Source organism: Prinia subflava, chromosome 8, assembly GCF_021018805.1.
Source record: "Prinia subflava isolate CZ2003 ecotype Zambia chromosome 8, Cam_Psub_1.2, whole genome shotgun sequence".
Lineage (NCBI taxonomy): Eukaryota > Metazoa > Chordata > Aves > Passeriformes > Cisticolidae > Prinia > Prinia subflava.
Window position 1 is genome coordinate 17909614 of NC_086254.1, and position 21540 is coordinate 17931153.

Here is a 21540-nt window from a genome sequence, read left to right on the forward strand (position 1 = left end):
ATGGCACCGCTGATCAAAGGCTGATTAAACTCATTATGCTGCTTCCTGGGCAAGGCTGGGAGCACTGGGAACATCCTTTGCCTCAAAGCCAGCACGGTGCTAAACCACATTTGGAAAATTTCACTCCAGCCAGGCAGGCCAGGAATGAAAGCAGGATTTTTTTTTTTTAAATTCTCGGTGTGTTATTTGTTTTGGGAAAATAAAAACCCGAGCCTGAATCCCTTTCACTCTCTAGGAAACATCCACTAATCCACTGGAGAACTAGGTGTGTCTGAGCCCTAAAAGTGGATTAAGTGAGGAAGGGATGAAGCTTCAGGGTTCTTTGGCCACCAAGAGCAGCACCCAGCACCCACAGCCGAGGATCAATCCTGGCATCATTAAAGGGGAGAAGTTTCCAGAGAAAACACAGGGGTGGTTTTAGGAATCACCCGAGGAGGTGGAACAGAGCTGAGCCACCACTGACACTCCCTCACAACCTGTTCGCAGAGGAACTGAGGCCAAAGGGACACGTGTGACAATCAAAGGTGACAAATTCGGCGACAAACCCTTCGTTTTGCGGGGATGGAGATGGGAGACACGGTGTGCAAGTGAGGCACAGCGCTGTCCCCTCTGGCTGTGACACGGGGGAATCCCCGCCTGGGACAGCCACAGGGACAACCCCGGGGCAGGGACAGGGGACAAATTGGTGTCCTCAGGGTGTGGGATTGATCCACAGCAGCATCACCCGGACAGGCATCAATCCATCCCCTGCCCATTCCCGGGAGAGCGGGGCTGGAAAAGGTGCCGGGGGTGGCAGCGTGGGGACACAGGGACACCCCGACACTGCCTGGGGACACTGAGCCAGCACAGAGGGACCTCAGAGCCCGGGAGGGGCTGGGTGGGGATGGAGAGGGAGGCAAGGCTGGGTTCAGAGAGTGCCGGGGGAGAAAAAGAGAAAAAGCTGCTCTGGAGGGGAGGGAAAAGGCCGAGCCTGAGGGGAGCGGGGCAGGGGCTGAGGGGGTCGGGCATGGCTGAGGGGCAGGGCCGGGAATGAGGGGAGGAGGAGGATGAGGAGGAAGAGGAGGATGAGGAGGATGAGGAGGAAGAGGGGGATGAGGAGGAAGAGGAGGAAGAGGAGGAAGAGGAGGAAGAGGAGGAAGAGGAGGAAGAGGAGGAAGAGGAGGAAGAGGAGGAAGAGGAGGAAGAGGAGGAAGAGGAGGAAGAGGAGGAAGAGGGGGATGAGGGGGATGAGGGGGATGAGGGGGATGAGGAGAATGGGGGGGAAGAGGAGGATGAGGGGAAGAGGAGGATAAGGAGGATAAGGAGGAAGATGAGGAGGATGAGGGGAAGAGGAGGAAGAGGGGGATGAGGGGAAGAGGAAGATGAGGAGGATGAAGGGAAGAGGAGGATGAGGAGGATGAAGGGAAGAGGAGGAAGAGGAGGATGAAGGGAAGAGGAGGATGAAGGGAAGAGGAGGATGAGTAGGATGAGGAGGAAGAAGCGAAGAGGAAGAAGAGGAGGAAGAGGCCCCGAGGCCCCGCTCCGGGGGCTGTGAGGGCCGGGGGTGTGGGGGCCGCGCCGCCCGCTCTCACCGTGTGGTTCGCCCCCCACATCAGGACGCTGAGCAGCGGCTCCGAGGCCCGGAACAGCTTCACCTTCTGGCACACGAAGTGTTTCTTCTTGGTCTTGGTCTTGCTGGCGCTCAGGGCCGAGCCCACCGCGGCCACGGCTCCCGCCGCCGTCCCCGCGGCCCCCGCGCAGTTCGCGGCCATGGCGGACCCGACCGACCCCCTCCCCGCGCCCCCCTACCAGCGCCTCCGCATGGTTCCGCCCGGCCCGGCTCGCTCCCCCCTCCCGGGCAGTGGTACCGCCCGGCAGCCCCGGCCCGTTTCGCTTCCCCCTCGCCGGCCCTGCTCCGCCCCCCCCCGCCGCCGCCGCCGCGGTGGTTCGGTCCCCGTCCCCCCCCCCCGCCCGCCCCCGCGGTGGTTCGCTCCGCCGCGGCCGGCCGAGCCCGCTCCGGCCGCGCGCCGAGGAGGCGCCAAGATGGCGGCGGGCTGAGGGGGGCGGCGAGCGGGACGTGCCATGTCCCGCCCGAGCGGGGGGAGCCGCGGGCGCCAGCGGCGGGAGAGCTCCGGTTCGGGCGGCGGCAGGAGCGGGGAGAGCCGCGGAGCGCAGCTGGGCTGTGAGAGGCAACAACGGAGAGGGAGAACGGACGGAGCAGGAGCCAGAGGGGAAAAAAGCCTCGTTCCCTCCTCCTCTTCCCGGAGATGGTCTCGCCCAGTCGGGCGCCGGGCAGGACCACGCCCCGCTGCGAACGGACCAATCAGCGGCGAGGCGGCTGGAGTTATGAATGGGCTGTTACACACGTCACGCGCCGCCGTTTAAAGGGCCCGAGGCTGCGCGGGGACCCCGGCGGGAGCCTCGGGGGGACCCCGGCGGGAGCCTCGGGGGGGACCCCGCCGGGAGCCTCGGGGGGGACCCCGCCGGGAGCCTCGGGGGGGACCCCGCCGGGAGCCTCGGGGGGGACCCCGCCGGGAGCCTCGGGGGGGACCCCGCCGGGAGCCTCGGGGGGGACCCCGCCGGGAGCCTCGGGGGACAGCGGGGACCCCGCCGGGAGCCCCGGGGGACAGCGGGGACCCCGCCGGGAGCCTCGGGGGGGACCCCGCCGGGAGCCTCGGGGGGGACAGCGGGGACCCCGCCGGGAGCCCCGGGGGACAGCGGGGACCCCGCCGGGAGCCTCGGGGGGACCCCGCCGGGAGCCTCGGGGGGACCCCGCCGGGAGCCTCGGGGGGACCCCCCCGGGAGCCTCGGGGGACACCGGGGACCCTCCAGCCCCGGGCACATCCCGGGGCTGCCGCAGCCTCCCGAACCCCGAGCAGCCCTTCCCGCCCACAGCCAGTTCACCCCCGGCCCTCCCATCCCCAACCCCGGAGCCACAAAGGACATTTAACAAACGCCAGCGAAGTTTCTTAATTAAAAAGGCAAAATGAATCTACAGTGCTGTACATATACACATTACTTACATTACAAAATCCCAGAGAAATATTGGCTGCGTCAGCTACGCCCTGCTCATTCCCTTTTCTTTCCCCCTCTCAGAAACTGCTTCTTTTGGGGTCAAAGATTAAGGAAATAAATCTTGTGAGCCACCAAATGCCACCAAATGCCACCAAATGCCACCACGCTGTGAGGTGTGGATGCAAACGGTGACAGCGTGGAACGGGGGCCGTGCAGCTCTGTCAAACTCCACGGAATCACCTCTCCCGTGGGTCTGCTCTGCTCTGGATTTTAAGGGTTAATAAAAATAGACTTTAAACTCTGGCACGAAGAGCAGAATTTGGTGGTGATGTACAAAAGTGGCACCGCTCAGGAGAGGAGGAGAAGCTGTGGCAGGTCACAGGTGGGACACAAAGGACTCCCAAGGCACCAGGTCCTGAACTCCCAGAGCTGGAATTATTCTGGAATGTTCCTGGAGAGCTCTCACCTCTGGGAATAAACATCCACAGGGGCAGGATGGGTTTCACCTCTGCATGAAATTCTTCTCCAGGGCAGCAGGAGTCCTCTGCAGGGAGTGGATGTTGCGTTTGACCCGATCCTCCAGGCTGGAGGTGGAGGCGCTCTCCAGCTTCAGACGCCTGCAGGGGACAGGGCACAGAGAGAAATCCCAGCTCTGACACCCAGGGACAGCAGCTTGGGGTGAGGGAGGGGATTTGGGGATGGAATTCCTCCCTGCCAGGGGCTGGGATGGGATTCCCAGGGGAGCTGTGGGTGCTCCTGGATCCCTGAGGTGTCCCAGGCCAGGCTGGAGCACCCTGTGACAAAGGGAGGTGACAATGGGAGGTGGCCCTGTCATGGCAGGGGTGGCACTGGAGGGGGTTTAAGGTCCCTTCCCACCCAAACCATTCCAGGATTTTGTGAGCCCAGCTCTGGGAATCTTCAGGGCTTTGCTGCCACAAACACAAGGGATTAAATCCCCCCTGTGTCATTGTTTTATTGCCAGACACAGATTCCACTCCCACGGGGACTTACACTGCTACAAACTCCCAAAACCAGAGGATTTCTAAATATCTGCACATAAAACACCCCAAAAACCAGAGAATTTCTAAATATCTGCACTGCTACAAACTCCCAAAAACCAGAGGATTTCTAAATATCTGCACATAAAACTCCCCAAAAACCAGAGAATTTCTAAATATCTGCACATAAAACACCCCAAAAACCAGAGAATTTCTAAATATCTGCACATAAAACACCCCAAAAACCAGAGAATTTCTAAATATCTGCACATAAAACACCCCCAAAACCAGAGAATTTCTAAATCTCTGCACTGCTACAAACTCCCCCCAAAAAAGAGAATTTCTAAATCTCTGCACATAAAACACCCCAAAAACCAGAGAATTTCTAAATCTCTGCACATAAAACACCCCAAAAACCAGAGAATTTCTAAATATCTGCACATAAAACACCCCCAAAACCAGAGAATTTCTAAATCTCTGCACTGCTACAAACTCCCCAAAAACCAGAGAATTTCTAAATATCTGCACATAAAACACCCCAAAAACCAGAGAATTTCTAAATATCTGCACATAAAACACCCCAAAAACCAGAGAATTTCTAAATATCTGCACTGCTACAAACTCCCCAAAAACCAGAGAATTTCTAAATATCTGCACATAAAACTCCCAAAACCCAGAGAATTTCTAAATATCTGCACATAAAACACCCCAAAAACCAGAGAATTTCTAAATATCTGCACATAAAACTCCCCAAAAACCAGAGAATTTCTAAATATCTGCACATAAAACACCCCCAAAACCAGAGAATTTCTAAATATCTGCACATAAAACACCCCCAAAAACCAGAGAATTTCTAAATCTCTGCACTGCTACAAACTCCCCCAAAACCAGAGAATTTCTAAATATCTGCACATAAAACACCCCCAAGGGTGGCAAAACACCAGCAATGCCCAGCTTGGGTCTGATTCCTGAGCAGCAAGAAGCATTTTTTGGGCTTGAGGGGAAAATTAAACCTCTGTAAGAGCCAGGGGAGATGTGGAACTCGACGACCTGAACCAGCCCAGACCTGGAGGAGCTGAGTGAGGAGGAGGAAAAAAGGAGGAGGAAAAAAGGAGGAGGAAAAAAGGAGGAGGAAAAAAGGAGGAGGAAAAAAGGAGGAGGAAAAAAGGAGGAGGAAAACAGGAGGAGGAAAAAAGGAGGAGGATAAAAGGAGGAGGAAAAGAGGAGGAGGAAAAAAAGGAGGAGGAAAAAAAGGAGGAGGAAAAAAAGGAGGAGGAAAAAAGGAGGAGGAAAAAAAGGAGGAGGAAAAAAAGGAGGAGGAAAAAAAGGAGGAGGAAAAAAGGAGGAAGAAAAAAAGGAGGAGGAAAAAAAGGAGGAGGAAAAAAGGAGGAGGAGGAAAAACCGAGGAGGAAAAACCGAGGAGGAAAAAACGAGGAGGAAAAAACGAGGAGGAAAAAACGAGGAGGACAAAAGGAGGAGGACAAAAGGAGGAGGACAAAAGGAGGAGGACAGAACTCACTGGAAGAATTTGCCGTCGCTGCTGTGCAGTTTCTGCTGCTCCCTCTCCCTCTCCTGGTCCCTCCTGTGCCTCCTGACGCTGTTGGCTCTCTCCTCCTCTCTGAGTTTGGCGTTTTCCATCATTTGCTGCCGTTTTCTCTCCAGTTCCTCGGGGCTGAGGTTTCTGTTGGGGTGGAAATCGTGTCTGGAGGGGTTTGCTGGGACCCCTCGTTCTCCTCTCTCTGGGGGAATTGTTCAGGTTGGGGAAGGTTCAGCTCAAACAAAGCTGGGGCAGATTTGGGGGATTTTTTTGCAAAGCTTGTGAGGATATTTTTAAATATCTCATCTCCCAGCAAGAAAGTGGAATATTTAAAAAGATTTTTTAAAATATATAAGTATTTTTAATATTTTTATTAAAATTCTATTTTTAATATTTTTATTAAAATTCTATTTTATTTTATTGTTATATTTTTATTCTATTTATATTTAATATAAATAGTTTTAATTGTGGTGAATATTCAATATTATATTAAAATATTGTATAAATATATATTGAAATATTATATAAATATATATTAAATATTTTAAAATATTTTTTAAAAATATAAGTAGTTTTAATATTTTTATTAAAATTTTATTTTATTTTATTATTATATTTTTATTTTATTTATGTTTAATATAAATAGTTTTAATTGTGGTGAATATTCAATATTATATTAAAATATTATATAAATATATTAAATATTATATAAATATATTAAATATCATATAAATGCATATTAAATATTATATAAATATATTAAATATCATATAAATGCATATTAAATATTATATAAATATATTAAATATTATATAAATATATTAAATATTATATAAAATATTATAATTTTAATTTAATATAAATATATTTTTAATTTATATTTATTTTTAATTTTTCAATTAATTAAATTTTAATTTTAATTTTTTAATTTTTTAATATTTTTTTAATTTTTTTTTCTCCCTCTTTAATTGCTCTCCTAATTGGTTTTAATTGATCACCAATGATGTCAGGATCCTTTTTTTTTGCCTGAAGGAACAAAACCTCCCAATTAACACTCCCTGGGAGTGTTATTATTATATTTTCATTTTATTTATATTTAATATAAATAGTTTTAATTGTGGTGAATATTAAATATTATATTAAAACATTATATTGAAATATTACATTAAAATGTTACATTAAATATATATAAAATATTATATAAAATATTATAATTTTTAATTTAATATAAACATAGTTTAATTTATAAATATTTTTAATTTTTCAATTAATTTAATTTTAAAATTATTTTTTACTTTTTTAATATTTTTTAATTTTAATTTTTTTTCTCCCTCTTTAATTGCTCTCCTAATTGGTTTTAATTGATCACCAATGATGTCAGGGACAGGGGACAGGGACAGGGGACAGGGATGGGACAGGACACTCAGGGACAGGGGACAGGGGACAGGGACGGGGGACAGGGGACAGGGACGGGGGACGGGGACAGGGACACTCAGGGACAGGGGACAGGGACAGGACACTCAGGGATAGGGGACAGGGGACAGGGGACAGGGGACTCAGGGACAGGACACGCAGGGACAGGGACAGGGGACAGGGACAGGGGACAGGGACAGGGGACAGGACACTCAGGGACAGGGACAGGACACTCAGGGACAGGGACAGGGGACAGGGGACAGGGACAGGGGACAGGGACAGGCCCCACTGACCTGGTGTAGCCCGAGGGGTGCTGGCGCTTGAAGCTCTTTTTTGGGGAAGGGCTCCTGGTTCTGCCTTTCTCCTCCCGGCTGCTGTGGCTGCAAGGCCAAAATTCCCTCATTAGCACCAAAATCCTCCTCGTTAGCACCAAAATCCTCCTCATTAGCACCAAAATCCTCCTCATTAGCACCAAAATCCTCCTCATTAGCACCAAAATCCTCCTCATTAGCACCAAAATCCTCCTCATTAGCACCAAAATCCTCCTCATTAGCACCAAAATCCTCCTCATTAGCACCAAAATCCTCCTCATTAGCACCAAAAATCCCTTTATGAGCACCAAAAATCCCTTTATGAGCACCAAAAATCCCTTTATGAGCACCAAAAATCCCTTTATGAGCACCAAAATCCCCCTCGGGAGCACAAAAAAACCCTCATGAGCACCAAAAAACCCTTCAGGAGCACCAAAAACCCCCTCGGGAGCACCAAAATCAACCCTGGGAGCACCAAAAACTCCCCTGGGAGCACCAAAAAACCCCTCGGGAGCACCAAAAACCCTTTATGAGCACCAAAACCCATTCATTAGGCCAAAACCCATTCATGAGCACCAAAATCCCCCTCGGGAGCACCAAAATCCCCCTCGGGAGCACCAAAAACCCCCTCGGGAGCACCAAAAACCCCTCAGGAGTACCAAAATCCCTTTATGAGCACCAAAATCCCTTTATGAGCACCAAAAATCCCTTTATGAGCACCAAAATCCCCCCCGGGAGCACCAAAATCCCTTTATGAGCACCAAAATCCCTTTATGAGCACCAAAAATCCCTTTATGAGCACCAAAAATCCCTTTATGAGCACCAAAATCCCCATTTAATCCCATTTATAAACCCTCCCAGGGGTTTTTAACACATCCTGAGGCCTAGGGGTCTCCCAGAGCTGCAGGGCTGTTCCCTGGTCACTCTAGAAACAAATCCTACTCTGAATTCATTTTTTAATTGCTTTATCAGCAAGCGACAAATTACCTGCTTTTATAACTTTATCTGTATTAAATAAAGGTAACTTAACAGCTCTGAATGATCAGCTTGAAGAGAACTGGGATTCCATCAGCAATCAACAAATAAATATTTTTATAATTTTATCTGTATTAAAGACAATTTCCCAGCTCTGAATGATCAGCTTGAAGAGAACTGGGATCTCATCCAATCATGAAATACCTGTTTTGTTATAATTTTATCTGTATTAAATAAAGATAATTTAACAGCTCGGAATGATCAGCTTGAACTGGGATCCCATCAGCAATCAACAAATAAATATTTTTATAATTTTATCTGTATTAAAGACAATTTCCCAGCTCTGAATGATCAGCTTGAAGAGAACTGGGATCCCATCAGCAAACAAATAAATCGTTTTATAATTTTATCTGTATTAAATAAAGATAATTTCCCAGCTCTGAATGATCAGCCTGAAGAGAACTGGGATCCCATCCAATCATGAAATACCTGTTTTGTTATAATTTTACCTGCATTAAATAAAGGTAATTTAACACCTCTGAATGATCAGTTCAAAGAGAACTAGGATCCCATCAGCAATCCACAAATATCTGTTTTGTTATAATTTTATCTGTATTAAATAAAGATAATTTCCCAGCTCGGAATGATCAGCTTGAAGAGAACTGGGATCCCACCCAATCATGAAATACCTGTTTTTAGGACTTTATCTGTATTAAATAAAGATAATTTAACAGCTCGGAATGATCAGCTTGAACTGGGATCCCATCAGCAATCAAGAAATACCTGTTTTGTTATAATTTTATCTGTATTAAATAAAGATAATTTAACACCTCTGAATGATCAGTTCAAAGAGAACTAGGATCCCATCAGCAAATCCACAAATATCTGTTTTGTTATAATTTTCTCTGTATTAAATAAAGATAATTTAACAGCTCGGAATGATCAGCTTGAAGAGAACTGGGATCCCATCCAATCATGAAATACCTGTTTTGTTATAATTTTATCTGTATTAAATAAAGATAATTTCTCAGCTCTGAATGATCAGCCTGAAGAGCACTGGGATCCCATCAGCAAACAAATAAATTGTTTTATAATTTTATCTGTATTAAATAAAGATAATTTCCCAGATCTGAATGATCAGCCTGAAGACAACTGGGATCCCATCCAATCATGAAATACCTGTTTTTAGAACTTTATCTGTATTAAATAAAGGTAACTTAACAGCTCTGAATGATCAGCTTGAAGAGAACTGGGATCCCATCAGCAATCAACAAATAAATATTTTTATAATTTTATCTGTATTAAAGATAATTTCCCAGCTCTGAATGATCAGCTTGAAGAGAACTGGGATTCCATCAGCAATCAACAAATACCTGTTTTTATAATTTTATCTGTATTAAATAAAGATAATTTAACAGCTCGGAATGATCAGCTTGAAGAGAACTGGGATCCCATCAGCAAACAAATAAATGGTTTTATAATTTTATCTGTATTAAATAAAGATAATTTAACAGCTCGGAATGATCAGCTTGAAGAGAACTGGGATCCCATCCAATCATGAAATACCTGTTTTGTTATAATTTTATCTGTATTAAATAAAGATAATTTAACAGCTCGGAATGATCAGCTTGAAGAGAACTGGGATTCCATCAGCAATCAACAAATAAATATTTTTATAATTTTATCTGTATTAAAGATAATTTCCCAGCTCTGAATGATCAGCTTGAAGAGAACTGGGATCCCATCCAATCACAAAATACCTTTTTTTATCATTTTATCTGTATTAAATAAAGATAATTTCTCAGCTCTGAATGATCAGTTCAAAGAGAACTAGGATCCCATCAGCAATCCACAAATATCTGTTTTGTTATAATTTTATCTGTATTAAATAAAGATAATTTCCCAGCTCTGAATGATCAGCTTGAACTGGGATCACATCAGCAATCAACAAATAAATATTTTTATAATTTTATCTGTATTAAATAAAGACAATTTCCCAGCTCTGAATGATCAGCCTGAAGAGCACTGGGAGCCCATCCAATCATGAAATACCTGTTTTGTTATAATTTTATCTGTATTAAATAAAGATAATTTAACAGCTCTGAATGATCAGCTTGAAGAGAACTGGGATTCCATCAGCAATCAACAAATAAATATTTTTATAATTTTATCTGTATTAAAGATAATTTAACAGCTCTGAATGATCAGTTTGAACTGGGATTCCAGCAGCAATCAACAAATAAATGTTTTTATAATTTTATCTGTATTAAAGATAATTTAACAGCTCTGAATGATCAGCTTGAACTGGGATTCCATCAGCAATCAAGAAATACCTGTTTTGTTATAATCTTATCTGTATTAAATACAGGTAATTTAACAGCTCTGAATGATCAGCTTGAACTGGGATTCCATCAGCAATCAACAAATAAATATTTTTATAATTTTATCTGTATTAAAGACAATTTCCCAGCTCTGAATGATCAGCCTGAAGAGCACTGGGATCCCATCAGCAAACAAATAAATTGTTTTATAATTTTATCTGTATTAAACAAAGATAATTTCCCAGCTCTGAATGATCAGCCTGAAGAGCACTGGGAGCCCAGGCCTGCAGGGTGTGACCGCAGAGGGTGACCCCAACAAACCCTGGCACTGTCCCCTCCTGGGAGCGCCAGGACAGGGCTGGGGACAGCGGGGACAGCAGGGGTGGCACTCAGTGACCCCACTCACAGTCTGCCGTGCCTGCCGGGCAACGCCGGGGCCGTCTCGGGGCTGCTCCTGCCGGGCCGGCTCCGGGGGGCTCTGCCGTGGCCCGGGGGGCTCCGGGAGCGCCGGCTCTGCTCGGGCTCCTTCACCTGCAATGCAGAAATCCCCGCTGAGCACGGAGAGCTGGGGGCTGGAAGGGAATTCCTGCCCGGGGTGGGATTCCCTGAGGGGCTGGAAGGGAATTCCTGCCCGGGATGGGATTCCCTGAGGGGCTGGAAGGGAATTCCTGCCTGGAGTGGGAGAGGTGGGGGCTGGAAGGGAATTCCTGCCCGGGGTGAGATTCCCTGAGGGGCTGGAAGGGAATTCCTGCCCAGGGTGGGAGAGGTGGGGGCTGGAAGGGAATTCCTGCCCGGGGTGGGATTCCCTGAGGGGCTGGAAGGGAATTCCTGCCCGGGGTGGGAGAGGTGGGGGCTGGAAGGGAATTCCTGCCTGGAGTGGGATTCCCTGAGGGGCTGGAAGGGAATTCCTGCCCGGGGTGGGAGAGGTGGGGGCTGGAAGGGAATTCCTGCCCGGGATGGGATTCCCTGAGGGGCTGGAAGGGAATTCCTGCCCGGGGTGGGATTCCCTGAGGGGCTGGAAGGGAATTCCTGCCCGGGGTGGGATTCCCTGAGGGGCTGGAAGGGAATTCCTGCCCGGGGTGGGATTCCCTGAGGGGCTGGAAGGGAATTCCTGCCCGGGGTGGGAGAGGTGGGGGCTGGAAGGGAATTCCTGCCCGGGATGGGATTCCCTGAGGGGCTGGAAGGGAATTCCTGCCCGGGGTGGGATTCCCTGAGGGGCTGGAAGGGAATTCCTGCCCGGGGTGGGATTCCCTGAGGGGCTGGAAGGGAATTCCTGCCCGGGGTGGGAGAGCTGGGGGCTGGAAGGGAATTCCTGCCCGGGATGGGATTCCCTGAGGGGCTGGAAGGGAATTCCTGCCCGGGGTGGGATTCCCTGAGGGGCTGGAAGGGAATTCCTGCCCAGGGTGGGATTCCCTGAGGGGCTGGAAGGGAATTCCTGCCTGGGGTGGGATTCCCTGAGGGGCTGGAAGGAAATTCCTGCCCGGGGTGGGATTCCCTGAGGGGCTGGAAGGGAATTCCTGCCCAGGGTGGGAGAGGTGGGGGCTGGAAGGGAATTCCTGCCCAGGGTGGGATTCCCTGAGGGGCTGGAAGGGAATTCCTGCCCGGGGTGGGATTCCCTGAGGGGCTGGAAGGGAATTCCTGCCCGGGGTGGGATTCCCTGAGGGGCTGGAAGGGAATTCCTGCCCGGGATGGGATTCCCTGAGGGGCTGAGGCTGCTCCTGGAGCCCTGGGGTGGTCTGGGACAGCGGCAGCCGGCCCTGCCCACGGGACAGGAGGAATTCTGCTGTCCCTTCCCACCCATTCCAGGATTTCTGTGTCCCTTCCCACCCATTCCAGGATTTCTGTCCCTTCCCACCCATTCCAGGATTTCTGTGTCCCTTCCCACCCATTCCAGGATTTCTGTCCCTTCCCACCCATTCCAGGATTTCTGTGTCCCTTCCCACCCATTCCAGGATTTCTGTGCCTTCCATGATTCCTGGCCCTTCCCACCCATTCCATGATTCCTGTGTCCCTTGCAGCCCATTCCACAATTCCTGTCCTTTCCCACCCATTCCATGTCTGCTGGCCCTTCCCATCCATTCCATGATTCCTGTCCCTTCCCTGATTCCTGTCCTTTCCCACCCATTCCATGATTCCTGTCCCTTCCCACCCATTCCAGGATTCCTGTCCTTTCCCACCCATTCCGTGATTCCTGTCCCTTCCCACCCATTCTATAATTCCTGTCCCTTCCATAATTCCTGTCCCTTCCATAATTCCTGTCCCTTCCAGCCCATTCCCTGATTCCTGTGTCCCTTCCTCACCCATTCCAGGATTTCTGTCCCTTCCTCACCATTCCATGAGTCCTGTCCCTTCCCACCCATTCCCTGTTTCCTGTCCTTTCCCTCCCATTCCAGGATTCCTGTCCCTTCCCACCCATTCCAGGATTCCTGTCCCTTCCCACCCATTCCATGTCTGCTGGCCCTTCCCATCCATTCCAGGATCCCTGTCCCTTCCCACCCATTCCATGATTTCTGTCCCTGCCATGATTTCTGTCCCTTCCCATCCATTCCCTGTTTCCTGTCCCTTCCCATCCATTCCAGGATTCCAAGAGGAGCATCTGAACAAACTTTATCCCAAATTCTGAACAATAATCAAGCCAAGCCCTGAATAATTTGAATTTTAAGGCTTAGATGGCTCCAAATTGAATTTAAAAAAATTATTCATTCATATTCCACTCCTAATCCTGTTCTAGTTGCTGCAGCAATTCCCAAATCCTTGGTTTTCCCTGGTTTTTCCCTGGTTTTTCCCTGGTTTTTCCCTGGTTTTCCCCTGGGTTTTCCCTGTTTTTCCCCGGGTTTTCCCTGGTTTTTTCCTGGTTTTCCCCGGTTTTTCCCCTGGTTTTCCCCTGGTTTTCCCTGGTTTTTCCCTGGTTTTCCCTGGTTTTTCCCTGGGTTTTCCCTCTTTTTTCCCTGGTTTTTCCCTCTTTTTTCCCTGGTTTTTCCCTGGTTTTTCCTGGTTTTTCCCTGCTTTTTCCCTGTTTTTTCCCTGGGTTTTCCTGGTTTTTCCCTGGGTTTTCCCTGGTTTTTCCTGTTTTTTCCCTGGGTTTTCCCTGTTTTTTTCCCTGATTTTTCCCTGGTTTTCCCTGGGTTTTCCTGTTTTTTCCCTGGGTTTTCCTGTTTTTTCCCTGGGTTTTCCCTGGGTTTTCCTGTCCCTTCCCACCCATTCCAAGATTCCATGGAAAATGAGGAGCATCCAAATTATCCCAAATTCTGAGCAATAATCCAGCCAAGCCCTGAATAATTTGAATTTCAAGGCTTAGATGGCTCCAAATTGAATCTAAAATTTATTAAATCCTATCCCAAATTCTGAGCAATAATCCAGCCAAGCCCTGAATAATTTGAATTTCAAGGCTTAGATGGCTTCAAATTGAATCTAAAATTTATTAAATCCTGTCCCACCCCTAACCCTGTCCCAGCTTTTCCCAAAAATCCCAATTTTCCCTCTCCCAGGGTTTACCTGCAATCCATATCCTGGAATTTTGGATGATGCAGCTTTCCAGGAGGAACTGTCCACCCTTTTCTGAGACCTAAAAAGAAAATAAAACCCTATTTTATATAGAATTTTTTTTTATTTAGAAATTTTTATTATTTAGAAAATTTAGAAGCAGATAAACAGCGAGAATAAATCAATTTTTTAATAATTAAACTCATTTTATCACATTAATAACGCAAAACCAGCGGAGCAAAGCCACATCCAACAAAACATTTAATTAAAAGCGTTAATTAGGAAGACAAAGCTCGGGGAGAGGAGGTAAGAAACAGGCTGGAATGAAATTAAATTAATTAAAATTAAATAAAACTCACTTATTTCTGCCCCTGTCCTCGTCAGAGCTGGAGCTGTGGCTGCTGGAGCTGCGCCTTCGGTGCTTTTTGTGCTTTTTTTTCTTCTCCTTCTTCTTCTTCTTCTCCTTTTTATCCAAACTGTTCTGCAGCTGCAAAAGGGGCAAAAAATTCCCTCAAAATCACCAAAATTCCCTGGGGGAAAGCTCCAGAGGAAAAAAAAAAAAAAACCTTTACAAGGAATAGGAAAAATAAAATTACGGCCGCTCTGAATTGAGGGGCGTTTGTGGGATTTTGCTGATTTAAAAATGGATTTGGAGGAGAAATGTCTGGATAAAAATATTTATATTAAAATATAAGATTAAAGATATTTATAAATTTAAAAATGTAAAGGTAAAAAAACTCATTTAATGAGATTTTTGTTCAAAATTGAGGGGTTTAAGGAGCAAGCAGAGCTCAGATCCTTGTGCTGAGCAAGAAAAATTCTGATTTTTGCTCCTCCCCTGGCTCACCAAGGCTTTGATTTTCTTCATTTTCACCGGATTGTTCAGAACTTCTCTTTTCTTTTCCTCCTCCTTCTTCCTAAAGCAGGAAAAAATAAAAAATCAGATTTTTTATCACATTTTACAGAGAGGATGCAGCACAAAAACAGAAAGCAGGAAAAAAAGAGAAATATTTTGTATTTATTACAACTGAGGAGGAATTTCACATTTTCTGCTCCTTTTTAGAATAAAAGGATTTGTTTCCAAGAGAATACCCTTACAAAAATGTTATATTATTTCATTATATTATTATGTTATTATTATATTAAATTATTATATCATTATACTACCATTATATTATTATATTATTTCATTTGTCATTATTATATTATCATATCATTATAATTAATATTATTTATAATAATTTGTATACTTTTATTAATAATTTATACATATTAAAATATCTATCTATTAATTAATATAATAAATATTTATACTTATATTTAATTTTATTTCTAATGATCTATAAATATCATAAGTATTATAAATACATATTATATATTTCTATATATATTTGTATATATTTCGTATCTTTTTATATTTTATATTTTATATTTTATATTTATTTTATATAATATATTACATATTATAAGATATATTTATAATTTACTAATATATAATTACAATATAATTATATATATTTAAATATATATATTATATTATATAAAATATTTTTATATTTATTTATTTTAGATATATGCCCTGATCTCTGCCAAGCTCTTGTTACTGATTTCTCCTTTATTATCCATCATGAAACTTTTAAAAATCCCACAAAAAATTGAATTATTTGCGAAGGGATGCCCTGACCTCTGCCAATCTCCCGTTACTGATTTATCCTTTATTATCCCTTATGAGAACTTTGAAAAATCCCAAAAAAATGTGGATTACTTTGTGGAGGGACGCCCTGACCTCTGCCAATCTCCTGTTACTGATTTATCCTTTATTATCCCTCACAAAACTTTGAAAAATCCCCCCAAAATTTGGATTACCTTGTGAAGGGATGCCACAACCTCTACCAAGCTCCTATTACTGATTTCTCCATTATTATCCCTCACAAAACTTTGGAAAAATCCCAGAAAACTGGAATTACTTTGTGGAGGGACGCCCCAACCTCTGCCAAGCTCTGTTATTGATTTGTCCCTTATTAGCACTCACAAAACTTTGAAAAATCCCCCCAAATAATTTGGATTACTTTGTGCAGGAATGCCCTGACCTCTGCCAATCTCCTGTTACTGATTTCTCCCTTATTATCCATCATGAAACTTTGAAAAATCCCCCCAAAATTGGGATTACCTTGCAGAAGAATGCCCTAATCTCTGCTGAGCTCCCATTACTGATTTCTCCCTTATTAACCCTCACAAAACTTTGAAAAAAACCCCAAAAAAGTGAATTATTTGCAAAGGGATGCCCTGATCTCTGCCAAGCTCCCATTACTGATTCATCCCTTATTATCCCTCACAAAACTTTGAAAAATTCCCAAAAAACTGGAATTACTTTGTGGAGGGATGCCCTGACCTCTGCCAAGTCCTGTTACTGATTTCTCCTTCATTATCCATCATGAAACTTTTAAAAATCCCACAAAAAACTGAATTATTTGCAAAGGAATGCCCTGACCTCTGCCAATCTCCCGTTACTGATTTATCCTTTATTATCCCTTATGAGAACTTTGAAAAATCCCAAAAAAATGTGGATTACTTTGTGGAGGGACGCCCTGACCTCTGCCAATCTCCTGTTACTGATTTCTCCCTTATTATTCCCTCATGAAACTTTGAAAAATCCCCCCAAAATTGGGATTACCTTGCAGAAGAATGCCCTAATCTCTGCTGAGCTCCCATTACTGATTTCTCCCTTATTATCCCTCACAAAACTTTAAAAAATTCCAAAAAAAAAGGGATTATATTGCAGAGGGATGCCCTGATCTCCACCAAACTCCTGTTATTGATTTGCCCCTTACTGTCCCTCATGAAACTTTGAAAAATTCCCAAAATTTGGGATTACTTTGCAGAGGGATGCCCCAACCTCTAACAAGCTACTGTTACTAATTTCTCCCTTATTATCCCTCACGAAACTTTGAAAAATTCCCAAAAAACTGGAATTACTTTGTGGAGGGATGCCTCAACCTCTGCCAAGCTCTGTTACTGATTTGTCCCTTATTAACCCTCATGAAACTTTTAAAAATCCCACAAAAAATTGAATTATTTGAAAAGGGATGCCCTGACCTCTGCCAAGCTCCCATTACTGATTCATCCCTTACTACCCCTCACAAAACTTTAAAAAACCCCCCAAAAATGTAAATTATTCACAGAGGGATCTCTCTCTCCCCCACCTGATCATGAAGAGCGGGTCCTCGCGGATCTTGGTGGCCATGTCCAGCACGGAGCTGGCCGCGGGCCTGGCGAAGGTGGAGCCGGGCAGCAGCGCCGTGTCCCCGTCCCCAGCCCCGACCTTGTCCAGGATGAATTTATCCACGGGGCGCCCCATCAGGTACTCGTCCCTGCTCACCATGCCCCCAGGGCCCTGGTACATCCATTCCAGCTTCTCCTCGCGCTTCCTGGGGAAAAAAAATAAAACTCTTTTTATTTATCCTTCCAGGGTGGTGTTTGAAGGGTGTGGGGTGTCGGAGTGAGGCCCCGAGGATGGGGTGGGAGGGATGGGGCTGCTCTGTTGGGAGGGCTGGGGTTGTTCAGACTGAGGGGGTTGGGATTGTTCATCTTGGGAGGGCTGGGATTGTCCAGACCAGGAGGGTTGGGATTGTTCAGCCTGGGAGGGTTGGGGTTGTTCAGCCTGGGAGGGTTGGGATTGTTCAGCCTGGGATGGATGGGGCTGATCTGTTGGAAGGGCTGGGATTGCTCAGCCTGGGAGCATTGGGATTGTTCAGTCTGAGAGGGTTGGGATTGTCCAGCCCCAGAGGGTTGGGATTGTTCAGCCCGAGAGGGATGGGATTGTTTAATCTGGGATGGATGGGATTGTTCAACCTGGGATTGTTCAGCCTGGGATGGATGGGATCATTCAGCCCGGGAGGGTTGGGGTTGTTCTCTCTGTCCTGTCCCCGTGCTCTCTGTGCTGTCCCTGTGCTGTCCCTGTGCTCTCTGTGCTGTCCCTGTGCTGTCCCCATGCTCCCTGTCCTGTCCCTGTGCTGTCCCCATGCTCCCTGTCCTGTCCCTGTGCTGTCCCCGTGCTCTCTGTGCTGTCCCTGTGCCTTCCCCATGCTCTCTGTCCTGTCCCTGTGCCTTCCCCGTGCTCTCTGTGCTGTTCCCATGCCCTCTGTGACCTCCTCATGCCGTCCCCATGCTCTCTGTCCTGTCCCTGTGCTCTCTGTCCTGTCCCTGTGCCATCCCTGTGCTCTCTGTCCTGTCCCTGTGCTGTCCCCATGCTCTCTGTGCTGCCCCTGTCCCCTCCCCGTGCCCTCTGTGTCATCCCTGTGCTCTCTGTGCTGTCCCTGTGCCCTCCCCGTGTTCTCTGTGCTGTCCCTGTGCTGTCCCCGTGCTCTCTGTCCTGTCCCTGTGCCTTCTCCATGCTCTCTGTGCTGTCCCCGTGCTCTCTGTGCTGTCCCTGTGCTCTCTGTGCTGTCCCTGTGCTCTCTGTGCTGTCCCTGTGCCTTCCCCATGCCCTCTGTCCTGCCCCCGTGCCATCCCCGTGCTCTCCGTGCTGTCCCTTGTGCTGTCCCTGTGCTCTCTGTGCCATCCCCGTGCTCTCTGTCCTGTCCCTGTGCTGTCCCCATGCTCTCTGTGCTGCCCCTGTCCCATCCCCGTGCCCTCTGTCCCCTCCCCGTGCCCTCCCGGTGCCCTCTGTCCCCCCGTGTCCCCTCACTGCACGGTGCCCACGTCCTCTGTGCTGTCCCTGTGCCCTCTGTCCCGTCCCTGTCCCCTCCCCGTGCCCTCTGTCCCCTCTCTGTCCCCCCCTGTCCCCTCACCGCACGGTGCCCGGTGCCCTCTGTGCTGTTCCCATGCCCTCTGTCCCCCCGTGTCCCTCACCGCACGGTGCCCATGTCCTCTCTGCTGTCTCTGTCCCTGTCCCCTCTGTCCCCCCGTGTCCCCGTGTCCCTCACCGCACGGTGCCCATGTCCTCTCTGCTGTCCCTGTCCCTGTCCCCTCTGTCCCCCCGTGTCCCCGTGTCCCTCACCGCACGGTGCCCATGTCCTCTCTGCTGTCCCTGTCCCCTCCCTGTCCCCCTGTGTCCCCTCACCGCACGGTGCCCATGTTCTCTCTGCTGTCCCTGTGCTGTCCCCTCCGTGTCCTCTCCTCGTGTCCCCGTGTCCCTCACCGCACGGTGTCCATGTCCTCTCTGGTGTCCCCGTGCCCTCTGTACCCCGTGTCCCCTCACTGCACGGTGCCCATGTCCTCTGTGCTGTCCCTGTCCCCTCTGTCCCCCCGTGTCCCCCTGTGTCCCCTCACCGCACGGTGCCCATGTCCTCTCTGCTGTCCCTGTCCCCTCCCTGTCCCCCCGTGTCCCCTCACCGCACGGTGCCCATGTCCTCTCTGCTGTCCCTGTCCCCTCCCTGTCCCCCTGTGTCCCCTCACCGCACGGTGCCCATGTCCTCTCTGCTGTCCCTGTCCCCTCCCTGTCCCCTCTGTCCCCCCGTGTCCCCTCTGTCCCCCCGTGTCCCCTCTGTCCCCCCGTGTCCCCTCACCGCACGGTGCCCATGTCCTCTCTGCTGTCCCTGTCCCCTCTGTCCCCCCGTGTCCCCTCCTGTCCCCTCACCGCACGGTGCCCATGTCCTCTCTGCTGTCCCTGTCCCCTCTGTCCCCCCGTGTCCCCTCTGTCCCCCCGTGTCCCCTCACCGCACGGTGCCCATGTCCTCTCTGCTGTCCCTGTCCCCTCCCTGTCCCCCGTGTCCCCTCACCGCACGGTGCCCATGTCCTCTCTGCTGTCCCTGTCCCCTCCCTGTCCCCCCGTGTCCCCTCACCGCACGGTGCCCATGTCCTCTCTGCTGTCCCTGTCCCCTCCCTGTCCCCCCGTGTCCCCTCACCGCACGGTGCCCATGTCCTCTCTGCTGTCCCTGTCCCCTCCCTGTCCCCCCGTGTCCCCTCACCGCACGGTGCCCATGTCCTCTCTGCTGTCCCTGTCCCCTCCCTGTCCCCCCGTGTCCCCCCGTGTCCCCTCACCGCACGGTGCCCATGTCCTCTGTGCTGTCCCTGTCCCCTCCCTGTCCCCTCCCTGTCCCCCTGTGTCCCCCCGTGTCCCCTCACCGCACGGTGCCCATGTCCTCTCTGCTGTCCCTGTCCCCCCGTGTCCCCTCACCGCACGGTGCCCATGTCCTCAGCGTAGCGCTGCATCTCCTCGCGCGCCCGCTCCTCCTGCAGCTCCCGCTGCAGCTCCTCGATCTTCCTCCGCTCGGCCTCGTGCTTCTGCTCCGCCTTCCACACCTTCTCCACATTGCGCAGCGTCTGCGGGTGCCAGCTCTTCTTCAGGTTCTGTGGAGAGAGATTGGCACTGGGATTGGCACCGGCACCGGGAATGGCACCGGGATTGGCACCGGGAATGGCACCGGGACTGGCACCGGGATTGGCACCGGGATTGTCCCAGCCCACCAATGCCAGGAGCCAGGCCCGGAGAACGGCCCCGGGAGCGGCCTCAGGTCCCGGTGAAGCCGCACATCCCCACCCCGAGGGCCCCTCAGCCCCGCCGGGCCCCTCCCGGTCCCTCCCCGGCTCCTCTTGGTCCCTCCCGGTCCCTCCCCGGCCCCTCTCAGTCCCTCATGGCCCCTCTCGGTCCCTTCTCGGCCCCTCCCGGTCCCTCCCCGGCCCCTCCCGGTCCCTCCCCGGCCCCTCCCGGTCCCTCCTCGGCCCCTCCCGGTCCCTCCCCGGCCCCCCACGGCCCCTCACGACCCCTCTCCCACCCCGGCCCCCTTCAGCACCCACTGACCCCCCCTCAGTCTCCCCTCAGCGCCCCCGGCCCTGCCCCGACCCCTTCAGGCTCGCCCGTCCCCCCTCACTCCCCTCATACCTCCTGAACTCTTTGATTTCCCCTCCCGGTCCCACTCAGCCCCCTCTGCCCCCCTCAATCCCCGCTTCCCCTCACGGCCCTCCCGGCCCCCTTCACGCTCCCCTGGCCCCTCACAGCTCCTCCGGTTCCCCTCACAAACCCCCCGGTTCCCCCGTTCCTCTCACAGCTCCTCCGGTTCCCTCATTCCCCGGTTCCCCGTTCCCCTCTCAGCCCCTCCGGTTCCCCGTTCCCCTCACAGTTCCCCCAGGTTCCCCCGTTCCCCTCACAGCCCCCCCGTTCCCTCATTCCCCGGTTCCCCGTTCCCCTCACAGCCCCCCATTCCCCTCTCAGCCCCTCCGGTTCCCCGTTCCCCTCACAGTTCCCCCAGGTTCCCCCGTTCCCCGGTTCCCCTCTCAGCCCCGCCGTTCCCCTCACAGTTCCCCCGTTCCCCTCTCAGCCCTCCCAGTTCCCTCATTCCCCGGTTCCCCGTTCCCCTTTCAGCCCCGCCGTTCCCCTCACAGTCCCCCCGGCTCCCCCGTTCCCTTCACAGTTGCCCCGTTCCCCTCACGCCCCCCCTCCGGTCCCCTCACCAGGTCTCCCCCCCCCATCTTGGCTGCCGGGCGAGCGCGTCCCCCGCCGCTACCGGGACAGGAAATGCGTCACCACCGCGCGCTGCCGCTTGGGTTTCCGCGCGGCTTCTTTCCTT

General features: G+C 49.7%; 1 protein-coding gene across 2 annotated transcripts; it reads right to left on the reverse strand.

The window, feature by feature from the left end:
- Positions 1 to 2899: 2899 nt before the first annotated feature.
- On the reverse strand, positions 2900 to 21536 carry CWC25 (CWC25 spliceosome associated protein homolog). 2 transcript variants are annotated; one of them, XM_063403727.1, is made up of 10 exons: positions 21425 to 21536; positions 20151 to 20323; positions 17236 to 17460; positions 14880 to 14949; positions 14392 to 14519; positions 14045 to 14114; positions 10956 to 11080; positions 7236 to 7322; positions 5512 to 5673; positions 2906 to 3611 (listed from the first exon to the last, which is right to left on the reverse strand). In XM_063403727.1, exons 1-10 carry the CDS (start codon positions 21440 to 21442, stop codon positions 3497 to 3499), a joined length of 1173 nt encoding a protein of 390 aa, XP_063259797.1. In that variant the 5' UTR covers positions 21443 to 21536; the 3' UTR covers positions 2906 to 3496. The 2 variants fall into 2 exon arrangements, with proteins under 2 accessions (XP_063259799.1, XP_063259797.1); XM_063403729.1 differs by lacking the exons at positions 20151 to 20323; positions 21425 to 21536 and adding an exon at positions 18884 to 18897 and having other exon boundaries at positions 2900 to 3611.
- Positions 21537 to 21540: the final 4 nt, after the last annotated feature.

What these genes read in the sequence shown, in the direction of transcription:
- CWC25 (XM_063403727.1), bottom strand. An exon ending in GAGGACAGGGGCAGAAATAA is followed by an intron (nt 14,115 to 14,391) that starts GTGAGTTTTATT and finishes TTTTCTTTTTAG; the next exon opens with GTCTCAGAAAAGGGTGGACA. An exon ending in AGCGACGGCAAATTCTTCCA is followed by an intron (nt 3,612 to 5,511) that starts GTGAGTTCTGTC and finishes TGTCCCCTGCAG; the next exon opens with GCGTCTGAAGCTGGAGAGCG.